Source organism: Salmo salar, chromosome 23 (genome assembly GCF_965601325.2).
Source record: "Salmo salar chromosome 23, fSalSal1, whole genome shotgun sequence".
Lineage (NCBI taxonomy): Eukaryota > Metazoa > Chordata > Actinopteri > Salmoniformes > Salmonidae > Salmo > Salmo salar.
Genome location: NC_138313.1, coordinates 39,334,674 through 39,347,676, shown reverse-complemented (window position 1 = coordinate 39,347,676; position 13,003 = coordinate 39,334,674). Strand labels below are relative to the sequence as shown.

General features: G+C 44.0%; 1 protein-coding gene across 4 annotated transcripts; it reads right to left on the bottom strand.

The window, feature by feature from the left end:
• Positions 1-252: 252 nt before the first annotated feature.
• Positions 253-12,694, bottom strand: LOC106584573 (bromodomain-containing protein 1). 4 transcript variants are annotated; one of them, XM_014170010.3, is made up of 12 exons: positions 12,306-12,690; positions 9,599-10,980; positions 9,350-9,506; positions 8,720-8,851; positions 7,542-7,670; positions 7,091-7,403; positions 6,655-6,924; positions 6,019-6,501; positions 5,780-5,906; positions 5,455-5,585; positions 2,154-2,302; positions 253-1,979 (listed from the first exon to the last, which is right to left on the bottom strand). In XM_014170010.3, exons 2-12 carry the CDS (start codon positions 10,960-10,962, stop codon positions 1,965-1,967), a joined length of 3,270 nt encoding a protein of 1,089 aa, XP_014025485.1. In that variant the 5' UTR covers positions 10,963-10,980; positions 12,306-12,690; the 3' UTR covers positions 253-1,964. The 4 variants fall into 4 exon arrangements, with proteins under 4 accessions (XP_014025485.1, XP_082824232.1, XP_082824231.1 ...); XM_082968106.1 differs by lacking the exon at positions 253-1,979 and adding an exon at positions 4,562-4,654 and having other exon boundaries at positions 2,184-2,302; positions 12,306-12,694; XM_082968105.1 differs by lacking the exons at positions 253-1,979; positions 2,154-2,302 and adding exons at positions 3,273-3,858; positions 4,562-4,654 and having other exon boundaries at positions 12,306-12,694.
• Between the last annotated feature and the right edge of the window lie 309 nt (positions 12,695-13,003).

Genomic DNA, 13,003 nt, shown 5'->3' with positions numbered 1-13,003 from the left:
AAAATTAGCATTTAGGCTATTTGATAGCATTGGACAGAAACTTCTAATCTAGATCATGTTTGTACTATCGTGTATTAGATGAAGGTGGCAGTAGACATGTGATTTGACATCTGTTATATGTGGCCCCTTGGTAAACTTAACTAGAAATTAAATTCTCATGCAGTAGACTTTTGCCATGCCATAGCTCCACCTTGTGGTAGTCTGTAATTGTCTTTCATTTCATCAAACACAAAATCCATACAACACAGAAAATCAGTGATTCAATGACATTTTTTTTATTTTCAGTGTTTTATAAAAATACTGGACTTTGCCAGCATCTACTCCATTGGCTATAATGTGGTTTTCCCAGAGAATAAGACTAGTAAAGTCTATTTATAGAACGTCCATACGAAACTGTATTTTGGGATAAAGAAAAAAAAATTAAAAATTCTACCCACTGCTCCCCAGATCCTCCCAACTGAATAAAATGCCATGGATTCTATTCACACCTTTAAGATTAGTGCCTCTGGTAAAAAATAAAAAATGCAAAACGGGCCTCTACAGCTGGCTCCTAGTGAGCCATTAGCATCTTACGATTCTTTCTATATAAAGTAATGCATATACATTTCTCCTTTACAATAAATTACTACAGGCACATTCACCCATGGTCATGGTCCCTGTAACACAGTCAAAACCATTGTGTACGAAGACAACGTTTTGCAGGTTGTTATTCACTGATCACACACACACACACACACACACACACACACACACACACACACACACACACACACACACACCACAAAAGGCAACAAAAAATACATTTAAAAAAAATAAAAAATAATATGAAAATCTGGGCAGCTGATTTTTGGTTGTGTGTGAATGATGCACGTTCAGCTTTTTAAACACTGAAAGCATCTGATGCATACAAGTATAAAGATTTATATAAATATGTACAAAAAAAACAAAACACACCAAGTCCGGTAAAAACATTGTTTTTAAAAACACATTAATGCCAAGAGAAGCTTTTCCATAAACTTCGATAACTTAAGAAACCGTAAAAAAAAGTAGCTCAAATAAAAAAAACAAATAAAACGTTCAATCAATACAGTATATTTTTACCCCCCTGGTTGAGTCTGTTGTAGCCTAGACTTGCACAGGTTGTAGCACCAGCAAATATTTAATATGCACCATAGTGCTGCCATGAATCACCCCTGCAGTATAAATAGCAAGAAAGTGAACACGCAGTACCAATAATACATGAAAACAGAATAAATTAGTGTCAGGCCTTGTGCAGGTATTTACAGGGTTAAATCCAGGGTTGCTGCAGAGAGTAGATTGAAGTGAGTGTGAGAATCATGATGGCAGTGAAGGTTGCAGCAGTCTTGCAGCACATTACAAGACAGACTCAGCTCCGGCACATTCATCACATTAGACCAGTGATTTTCACAAGTCGGTCCTTAGAAACCATATGAAGGTTTTTGCAGCCACCAACCCAATTGCTTGAGTTTAGTTGCATAGCTCATTGATTCATTTGAATATATTGCAAGCTACAGTATTTAGAATGGAATAGATTAAAATGGAGCATACGCAGCGTGGAGTCATACCATTTACCCATGAGCAGCTCAGTTAATATAATCAAGACACGAGGTGGAATGAAAACCAGCAACAAGAGACCGTTGGGCTGCTCGTCCACTACAGAGGAGACAGTAAACACAATGATGGGTGTGAGGAATACCAGGGCTGCTGTGGAATATCAAGTAAACAGAGTTAAGGAAGGACTCCCCCTAGAGGTGAGGGGGTTGCATGACCAGATTCAGTCCACATCACAGGGCTCGCTGCTAGGCCCGTCCCCGACCTGACTCCGGTGGCTCATGGCGCGCTGGAAGGCGGTCTGCACAGCTTTACGGATGCCAGAGGAGCGGCCCTCCTTCAGTTTGAGCTTGTCCACAGTCTTATTGATACCAAAGGCAACCATCTTGGATCTAGGAAGCCATTGCCTGTCAAATAAAGTGACGTAGTGTTAGCATAATAGTAGAAAAGTGTATAATGCTAACATAATTTTACTTGACTACTACTGGTCCTCAAGAAAACGTGAACCTGGGCATTTAAACTGTTGGCCACGTTAGAAGATTATACAAGTGGCGAACCATAGAAGGGGAGCGTCATCTCACCAGCTGTGCTTGTTGTCGAAGAATTGGACGAGGAAGAGTTTCTCTTCGGACTTGGACTGCATCAGTTCTCCGACTCTGAGGACGTCCAGAGGGGGCAGGGAGACCCCGTGGTGGTGACGCCCCACCCTCTGCAGCTTGGGGTCTATGATCTGCATTGGGGGTGAGAAAAGTGATTGACTCTAGTGGTCTGAAAACAAGAGGACGCAGTGAATCCTGGTGGTGCAGCAGTGGTTCAGATTGGTGGACCGGAACTGACAAACAATCACACTAACAACAAACTACCAAACACGGATGCCATGCTACCCGAGTCACCCGGAAAGCTCTAAGCGATCTGTATTACTCCTCAGCGACTTCTAACACACTCATACCATCCACAACACATTGGAGCTGAGCAGCTTGCTGCATGAGTGTGCACAAACACGAGCTACACCACTTACGATGAGACGAATGGATGGGAAATGAGACATATAGATGGCCAGTCTCTGGGACACAGGCTCTCACTCACCAACGCAGGGTAGGAGGGATATCCACTACATTTTGCCCAAACTAGTTTAAGGGGTTCAGCACTAGAGGACATCCAAATATTTCCGTTGACAACTTCTACGGAAGCAGGAATAACGACAAGCAAGTTATGGGGGGGGTTCACTGCAAACACACAGGAATACTACTCTAAAAGCCATGCTCACACTGATAGGGAAAGACAACAGTAGCAAACAAAAACAAGAATGTACATTCACACAGGGAAATATTACAGGGCATCAAAACATTGAAATACAGTGTTAGTCGTATGAATTATGAAACAACACAAGGTCGATGTAGAGGGTAACCATTCTGCAGTTTGAGACCAAGGAGAAGACGACCGAAAACTTCTGAATTATGTATAGGAAGTGGGATTGATTAGTCTGGACAGGGAGACCATTGCTGCCTTGGGGCATGTCAGCTCAGGCCACTGGGACATTAAAAAAAAAATCCCAACCATGGCCCCTGTGTGCGAAGAGCCTCAGCTGTCTGCTGTCAAACGAGCTCATGTTCCGTGCTCAGACGCAGTCTTGCCAAGAACACAAACTCCTGTCTAAATCAAAATATATACAGTACCAGTCAAAAGTTTGGACACACCTACTCATTCCAGGGTTTTTCTTTATTTTTACTATTTTCTACATTGTAGAATAACAGTGAAGACAACAGAACTATGAAATAACACATATGGAATCATGTAGCAACCAACAACAAAAAAAAAAATTGTTCAACAAATCTAAATATATTTTATATTTGAGATTCTTCAAAGTAGTCACCCTTTGCCTTGACAGCTTTGCACACTTTTGGCATTCTCTCAATCACCTTCATGAGGTAGTCACCTGGAAAGCATTTTAGTTAACAGGTGTTCCTTGTTAAAAGTTAATTGTGTGGAATTTCTTTCCTTCTTAATGCGTTTGAGCCAATCAGTTGTGTTGTGACATGGTAGGTGTGGTATACAGAAGATAGCCCTATTTGGTAAAAGACCAAGTCCATATTATGGTAAGAACAGCACAAATAAGCAAAGAGAAATGACAGTCCATCATTACTTTAAGACATGAAGGTCAGTCAAGCCGGGAAAATTAAGACCTTTGAAAGTTTCTTCAAGTGCAGTCGCAAAAACCATCAAGCACTATGATGAATCTGCCTCTCATGATGACTGCCACAGGAAAGGGAGACCCAGAGTTACCTGCTGCAGAGGATAAGTTCATTAGAGTTACCAGCCTCAGAAATTGCAGCCCAAATAAATGCTTCACAGAGCTCAAGTAACAGACATCTGAACATCAACTGTTCAGAGGAGAATGTGAATCAGGCCAATGGTTGAATTGCTGCAAAGAAACCACTTTATTTTATTTAACTAGGCAAGTCAGTTAAGAACTAATTCTTATTTACAATGACGGCCTACCCCAGCCAAACCCGGACGACGCTGGGTCAATTGTGCGTCGCCCTAAGGGACTCCCAATCACGGCCGGTTGTGATACAGCCTGGAATCGAACCAGGGTCTGTAGTGACGCCTCTAGCACTAGATGCAGTGCCTTAGACTGCTGTGCCACTCGGGAGCCCGAAATTCTATTAAAGGACACCAATAAGAAGAAGAGACTTGCTTGGGACAAGAAACATGAGCAATGGACATTAGACCGGTGGTAATCGGTCTAATGTCCGGATAATCTCCGCCTGTGTGGTTCCCACCATGAAGCTTGGAGGAGGTGTGATGGTGCTTTGTTGGTGACAACGTGATTTATTTAGAATTCAAGGCAGACTTAACCAGCATGGCTACCACAGCATTCTGCAGCGATACGCCATCCCTTCTGGTTTGGTCTTAGTGGGACTATTATTTGTTTTTCAACAGGACAATGATACAATAGACCTCCAGACTGTCTAAGGTCGATTTTTACCAAGAAGGAGAGTGGTGGAGTGCTGCATCAGATGACCTGGTCTCCACAATCACCCAACCTCAACCCAACTGAGATGGTTTGGGATGAGTTGGCCTGCAGAGTGAAGGAAAAGAAGCCAACAAGTGCTCAGCATATGTGGGAACTCCTTTAAGATTGTTGGAAAAGCATACCAGGTGAAGCAGGTTAAGAAAATGCCAAGTGTGCAAAGCTGTCATCGAGGCAAAGGGTGCCCATTTTAAAGAATCTCAAATATTTTTTGATTTGTTTAACACTTTTTTGGTTACTACATGATTCCATGTGTTATTTCAAAGATGAGGTCTTCACTATTATTCTACAATGTAGAAAATAGTAAAAAAGAAAAGAAAAACCCTGGAATGAGTAGGTGTATCCAAACCTTTGACTGGTACTGTATATTGTACCAATCTTAGAACTTGCTAACCAGTCGAGACAAAAAATCCCCTCTACTTAACCTGGGTACCAGTCTGTGTTAATATTCCAATTATTGCCACTCCTTGTCATGCTAAACAAATGTTTGGTATATGACACAGAGTACATGGAGTGGAATGTTAGCACAAAACTAGTCTGGATTTCAGGCTACCCTCTACTTGCCTAAGCTGAGACTTGCAGTCCATTGGAAGCCAATACATGCACAGGATTCATTGATGTTTACTGGCCAATTCGTTTTGGAAAAATTGTAGAATTCCAAATTACTCAAAATAAACGAATATGAATACACTTTTGGTGACAGGGCAATGGCAGATGACTGTTAGCTATTCCAGAAAGAAATGATAAACCGCTACCACAAAAATGGATACATGTATCATTCATAATGTAAGTCCCATCCTGGCCTTTATCTCCTGAAAGTGTATTTGTGCTAAGAACCAGTGTCTCACCTGCTGCAATCTTAGCGGCTTTGGTGAAGTCCCCATTTCCGATACAGGCGATGAGTGCGTTTTTGTCGTCCACTGTGCTCCTACGTGCCATGGATGGCCTTCCTTTCCCACTTTTTGGCACGCTGACCGTGCTGCAGGAAACAAAGGGAAACTTATGTGCCAATCTGCCTTTGACCACAGACGACTCTTAGAGCAGACGCTGGATATAAATGCTAACATGGCATTGTGATGTAGGCCCACTGCCTATCCTGTACCTGGTACTACACAGTAGAGTGCTGCAGGCAGAGGCTGAATTATTGCTAATGTGCTGAGGTGACAATCATACCTGGTGCTACACAGCACGCTGCCGCTAGGGGAGATGCTGGACTCGGAGGTGCAGCGCCTTCGAGGCTCCATCGGCCTAATGGGGCTGGTTTCAAGCTCCGGCTCGACAACAAATCCATTAGCTAGTCCTGGAGACAAGAAAAAAAAAATTGTCTACACACAATCTTGTATCTCCATTACATTTTGCATGTAAAAAAAAAATATATTTTTGGATTATTTCAATTTTACACTGGGCTTTACCTGTGTCAAGACGCTTGATGGGGGATTCCTCCTCATCCTGGTCACAGTCTCCACAGGCACTGTGGGTCCTCTTCCTGGGTAGGAGGAGAGTCTCCAGGCGAGGAATGACCACTGAGAGGAAGGTTTTGGTTCCCAGCAGCGGGGAGCCGAGCTGGTGCTCAGCTGTCCTTGGGGGCTTCTGCGGGCTGGCATTCTTGGACTTGCGAAAGAGCACATTGGTCCGCCTGTTGCCCATGCTAGAGGGCTCTGCGAGCGTGGAGGTGGCCCCAACACTAAGGTGACTGTCGGAGACCAGCGGGTTGTGCCCGTTGAGGGTATCCCGGGGTACTGAGGTAGCGGTCTTGACACCGTTGCACTTGAAAGTCTTGTCCCCATTGGATTTGATGGGCTTGAGCATGGGAGGTTCTGAATGACTGTCTGAGTTGACAAGTGGCGGCGACGAGTTCAACGGCTCTAGTTTCGGTGGGAGCAAAGACTCCCCTTCTATACAACCAAAACAGATTCACAGTAGGAAATGAAAACATTCTGACATGTAGAACAGACAAGCCTTAGCCTACAGTTCATCAAATAAGACATCAAAGCAAGGAGAAAGCATTATTGAACCAATTCTTTGCTTTTAGACCACCTGGTACATACCCTCTTCCTGTGTGCTGTGTCGAGTGGGGGGCAGTGGTTTCTCCTCAGTCTCTGCTGGTTTCGGTTCAGAGGGGGCGGCAGCGGGGTGTCGCGTCTTTAGGTATATCTCGCTGCGAACATCTGTGATGGTCTTTTTGAGCAGCTTCAGTCGCTTGCTGCGAGACGGACTGGACTTCATGGCACTGCTCATGTCCAGCTTCTCCAGCAGCTCTTTCAGTTGCTCTTCCAAAGACATGCGCTGCCGGTTGGCTGGGTTTAGTATCTGGTCCACTGCAAGACACACAAACAACAACTTGATTGGCTGAGCTCAGTTGAGGCCCCATTCCAAAATGCTATAGTACCATAAATCAATAGTTGGATTCAGCAAAGGGTATTTAGTTGATTTGGCTGTGGACTGATAAATATAGAAGTAAACATATGTAGACCATGTTCTTACCATCGTCCCAAGAGAAAGGGGGAGGAGCCTCCACCTTGGGCTGCTCAGGAAGGTGCATCCCGCTGGCAAAGTCAAAGCCGATTCGCTCAGCCTCCCGACAAGTCTTCCTGAGGATGGCCCCACCTCGGTCTTGCAGACGCAGACCGGCCTTGTAGAAGAACGTGTCCTTGGCGTTGTACTTCATGCAGTTGAATATGATCTGATCGAAGTCAGCCTCAAACTCCACCAGGCTCTTGTAGCCGTGTGCATCAATGTGCTTCCTCATGGTGGAGAAGTCCATTGGCTTCTTGATGTGGTCCAAGTAGTCAGGCACCTGAGAAGGATGGGGAGATGGCAAACAAAACATGATGCTGATAGAAAGGGTACCCAAAGAATGAATCAGAACTATATGGTACCATTTGTTTTCAATTTGTGGAAGTAGCATTCTATTGTGGGGTGTGGGAGACCTTACCTCTTTAACGCTGACAGGCTGGGCAAAGATCTTGGCTGGGTCCTTCTCCTGAAGCTGGTCCAGTACGGCTCGAAGTAGAATATTTAAAGGTGTGAGCTGTACCTCCAGAACGGACTGTTGGAGCTTCATCTGAATAAGGACAGGACAGAACAAAGCTGTAGCAGTATACTAATATTTACTAAGGCTTCAACAACCAATCCTAAAGCCTTTTCAACAAAAAGCTAGGTTTCCATCGAATTGGCGATAGATTTTCATGCAAATATTCTAAAATATGCATAAAGAAAATATGCGCATTTTCCCACCAGTGGTGTGTTTTCACCAAATGGACTCGTTGAGGATAACCATCAGCGCGTGATGTAGTGTACACGAAATGAACTTCTTCAAAGTTTTCATGTACCAAATAAAAATCTAAAGTTTGTTTCCATCGCATTTAACTCTACCGATAGTTTTGTCACAAAAACTGTTGCGTTATATAGCAAATGTGCCTTCTCTGGTCTTGGAACATGCGCTCCAGCCAAGAGCTCGCCAATACAGTGCAGGTAGAATGTGCAGGTAGGCTATGCATAAAGAATGCATACATAATGAGATTAGTATGGATATGAGCGAGAATATTTTTTATTTGTCAAACAGCAGTCAAACATCGATCATCATGTCACCAGAATCAGACCCTCAATATTTATTGGAAAGGAGCATCAAGACCACTGTGCACTTTCACCACCCTGTGAATTTCATCTGGAGCCTAATAAACCGCATGCTTTCCCGAGTTGTAGTGGGGGGACCACACACACCATATCATCTTGACTCCAAGTTGACTTCGATATGGTGGTTTTTATATCAATATTTGTGCATAAAAAAGGTATTTCCATCGCCATTTCTCACATAATTAATTTTAAAGACACAAAAATATCCTACCATGTCGAACAAACAAATGATCTGTCGGTATTTCTAAAATTAACGAAACGTCCGGTTTCCATTACAGCTGTCATGATTTTTATTTGATTGTACTGAGTATGACTTGACTCGCATAAAAGCCGTAGATTCAAACAAGGTTACAGATTATTTCAAAAGGAGAGGAAATTCATTTTATTTATAGAAGGGCTCACAACTATCCATTGATATGCTGTCACAAACATTCTAATTTCACTACCATGGAAAGTAAGAAAACCAATTCTCTGTACCTCCTCTCTCTTTAGCTTCTCCCTCTTCCTGATCAGTTCTAGCAGTAGGCGAGCTCGCTCCAGGTCTTGGCGTAGGCGGTGCCATTCCTTTAGCTGCTCCTTCATCGCTTGATTATCCTCCATCCTGCTGTCCTGTAACAGAGTCCAAAAACGCATTTTAACGTACATTCACAAGACATAAATCTCAGGTAAAGGGGGGCAGGAAATGACAAGGCGCTACCGTCAATGGACATTGGTGGAGAGCCATTTTGAATATGGCTCTGACTAAAATAAACTAGGCTAATTTTAATTACATTTCTTCTTTTTTATAGTCTATATTGAAATTAATGGCCCATCTCAATTTATATATGTGTAATATTATGTAGTGTCATGTATATTATGCATTTTATTTGTTGTGTTTTGTTTCCTCTTTGGACCCTAATAAAACACCATTGTAATCCCAAAACTTTTGAGAAACGGTGCAAACACAGGAAACTGCTCCATATTTATCACATCAACTATTAGCCTGCTTTATTTTGATTTCCGAGCGCCGGAGAAAGGTTTTAAACACAAATGTAATTTTTAAAGCAGACACGATTCTCTATCTCGAGGATTTGGATGCCATGAAAGTTACTGAACAATTAGACTGACCAGCTGCTCTGGTTTGGGGACCTGGGTGTTGGCCTGTAGCCGCCTGATCAGCGGAACGCCCTTCCTTGACTGTCTCTTCAGCATCCAGTAGCTCAGGACCCGCTCCACAAACACCTTCTTCTTCTGGACAGACACTTGATTGAGGATTGTGTCAAAACTGGAAGGGGGAATATGTTAGCATTGCTCATTTAGGAAAATATTTAGAAACATTTGGTTGGTAGACAAATGAAGTAGAAATAACATGCCTACCTGCTGGGGGTTATACTAGGCCCAGGTGCAGCAGGAGCCTCTTCCTCTACCTCAGGCACCACCACTACCATCTTACTCTTCTTCAGCCACCCTTTTAACCTCCTCCTCCCTCTTTTGTCACCCCTCTTGTGACAGACACCGTTTTTAGCGTGGCCTTCCTCATAGATGGCGAGGGGTCTCCGGGTGCACCCTTTAGGAGTGTGAGCGCAGCAGAAGGCTGTCTTCTTCACAGAGAAAGTGGGCGAACCGGTCTCTGTGAATTCCTTGAAAGGCTCCATTTTCATGTAGAGGCCGGCCTTTTGGGCACAGCTGACGTGAAAGGCTGTGTAACAGTTAACCTTGTGGCACTGGATGCAGGCCCCGGCACCTTTCTCCTTGCAGAGGTAGCAGGTGAGCTTCCAGCGGGCGGGCGGAATATTGCTGACACCGTCGATGGGCTCAATGAAGACCGTGTCAGAGAAGCCCACCTCTGGCACCCACAGGGCACACACCACGTGGCCCCAGCGGTCATCGTCCGTCTTCTTCAGGGCGCCACCCTTGTTGGGGCAGAAGACACACTCAGCGGGCCGTGAGGGGCACTGGAGGCAGTGGCGACACAACCACTGGCCCTCTGGGATGTAGGGAACACCGTAGCACTCCTGGTGCACGGCCATGTTGCAGGAGTCACAGAAGAGAATAACATTGCTGTCCTGGCCGTCTCCGTCCATGCAGATGCAGCAGACAGCGTCCTCGTCAATGAGGGACTGGGGGTCACTCCGACCCTGGCTGTCAAAGAAGGACTCCTTCTCAAAGCGGTCCATAAGGAACTCAAAGAGGTTCTGGGACACCTGGCTGACACCCTCACTTTTCCTCTTGTCGTTGAGCAGATCCAGCCAGGCGTAGTCCTCCTCATCCATGTCGTATTCCACCTCCTCATCCAGCTCTTCGGCCGTCTTCTCACAATACATATAATAGATGGAGGGCCTCCGAGACACTGCGGGAAGGTTGTACTCCACAGTGCGGAACTTGGGTTCCAAGAGGGCGCTCCCTTGCGGGTCAGCGACATGTGTGGTGGTGAGGGCAGTGCTCCTCTTCTGCTGGTTATCTTTGAGTCTCACCGAGCGCACCAGGACTAGCTGGGGCTTCTCGTTGTTCTCCTTGTTGCTGTTGCACTCCATGATCTCTTGGGCCGTGGGGTCATCGTCGGTGATGACATCCAACTTGTCATATATGCTGATCCTGTGCACGCGGCCATCTATCTCCAGGTCCACCATGCGCTGGGCCTGGGCGTAGGTCAAGGTCTCCTTGTTCGGTGAGGGTTTAATGGGAGAGGGGGGCCTCTGGGGCATGGACATGCGATTATGATGCCGTACTTTTTTCTTCATCTTGAAGACCTAAAGAACCTGCAAAAAAACGATTTGATTGAAATTTCACTTGGGGCAATACCAACCAAGATTGTAATAAATCATTAGCCAGCCACAATTTCCATGTCTTGGTTTCAGTTATGTCTACTATTCTGACATAAAATAAGGCTCTACATTAACAAGACAATGCCTAGTCCGAATGTGGCGATGTTTTCCATTGTGTACAGCATAACCATGTACATTTACATAGATGTAGAACAAACTAAACGTCCCTTGTCTGTCACGCATGTTTAATCAAATTATATTTTAACTTAGTCTGACGATTGATTGTCCGTGGGGTTGCTCATTCAGCTGGTCGACATTTGAAGAAATATCCACAGGGAAGTATTATTAAACAGACTACAACATGTGGGTCTCTGTGTGCGGAAATAATGTTTGCTCATGACCTAAGGCACGTGCTCAAGACGGAAGTGCATGCAAGTGATGCATTCATACTAACCCAAGTCTAGCAGGTGTTTACATGGTTTTGCGAATGTGCCAGAAATGTCAGTGGTAATACCTGCACTATTAAAAGTCGGGTAAATAATACTTTCCTGTGGATATTTTCCCTCAAATTTCGACTAGCTGAATGACCAATCACACAAACAACCGGTAGAGTAATATCAAATGTAATTGTAGTCAACATTCTGGCTTGTAAGAAAATGTGTCAAGTTTGAGCTTTTTTCAGACTATACCAATAACTTGTACCAGTCTGATTAATTAAGCAACCATTTAGCTAGCCTGGGCAACGTTAGTCAACAAACAAAACAACATAGCTAGCTAATGTTAGCTAACTTACTAACTTGGCAATGCTAAGTTGTGCTAGCTAGCTAACTGCTTATTAAACAAGTCACAATTAGATAGCTACTTTAAAGTAATGGTAGGTGCCGTTGTAGCCATTAGGCTAGCTGGCTAGAAGTTAACTGGTTAACGTTCGCTAGGCTAACTTAGTGTAAAGCCAGTTTGTGGCCAACTAGCTAGCAAATTAGCTAGATTCCGAGCTAACGTGGTAGCTACTGAGCAAACTAACGTTACCTTCAATTTGTTGAGCAAGGCATAAATATAATGTATATGAAGCCAGGAGAGGAAGATCCCGTAAAAGTACAGCGCCAACAGTCTCACTTACTAGAAAGAGTTAGCTAGCTAAAACAGTTCGTTCACAATACGCCAAGAGGGGAATATGGCGTCGGACTAAACAAGAATCCGAGTCCATTCGTTAAAGTTATAATTTTCCACCCTAGCATGTATAATACATTTATATAAATTATTTTAGGTCGGTCTAAAAAGCATGTGTGTGTGTGGATAGGAAATTTGGCTATACCTACCTTTGTATTTTCAGTAATTCTGCTTTTGAAAACAGCAGCGCTTGCAAGCAATGGCGCCGAAGTAGCCTGCGCAGAGCAGCAGCAGTAAATCCACACACAATCCTCTCATCCAACGGGCACCGCTCGAGCAGTTTTGAATTATAAATTTGAAAGATACCAAGAGGTATCCACGACGACTGTCTAAATTCCAAATTCGATTCTATTTCAAACATAAATATTTCGGAAAAGCCACCAAATACTAGCTAATGTCCTTTTCCAACTGGCTAATAATCAGTAACTAGCAAGCTACCCCTGGTTTCTTTTCCCCAACAACAATGCGGTTGTGCAATGTGCAGCGACTCCATAGAGATGGATAGAGCACGCTAGTGCCCAAAATCTAGTTTTAGCATGGGCAGCGCCTTCTACGTTAAGTTTTATTGGCGAATCGCAACCAACTGACAGGTGCATACGGCGCCACATACTGTACTGGATTGTGAGGCCAGAAACGATCTATCTATACCACTATATTCTCCTAACTAACCCTTAATTTCTAATAATATAAAATAATTCCCTACAAGCCTCACTACTCCCATCATCCCCACCCAAAATACCACCCACTCCACATTCCTGTCCAACCTCTCTGACCATATCAAACAACCTCTCCGTTTCTACATCATACATTTCACAAAATAATAATACATGTTCAACCGTTTCCTCTA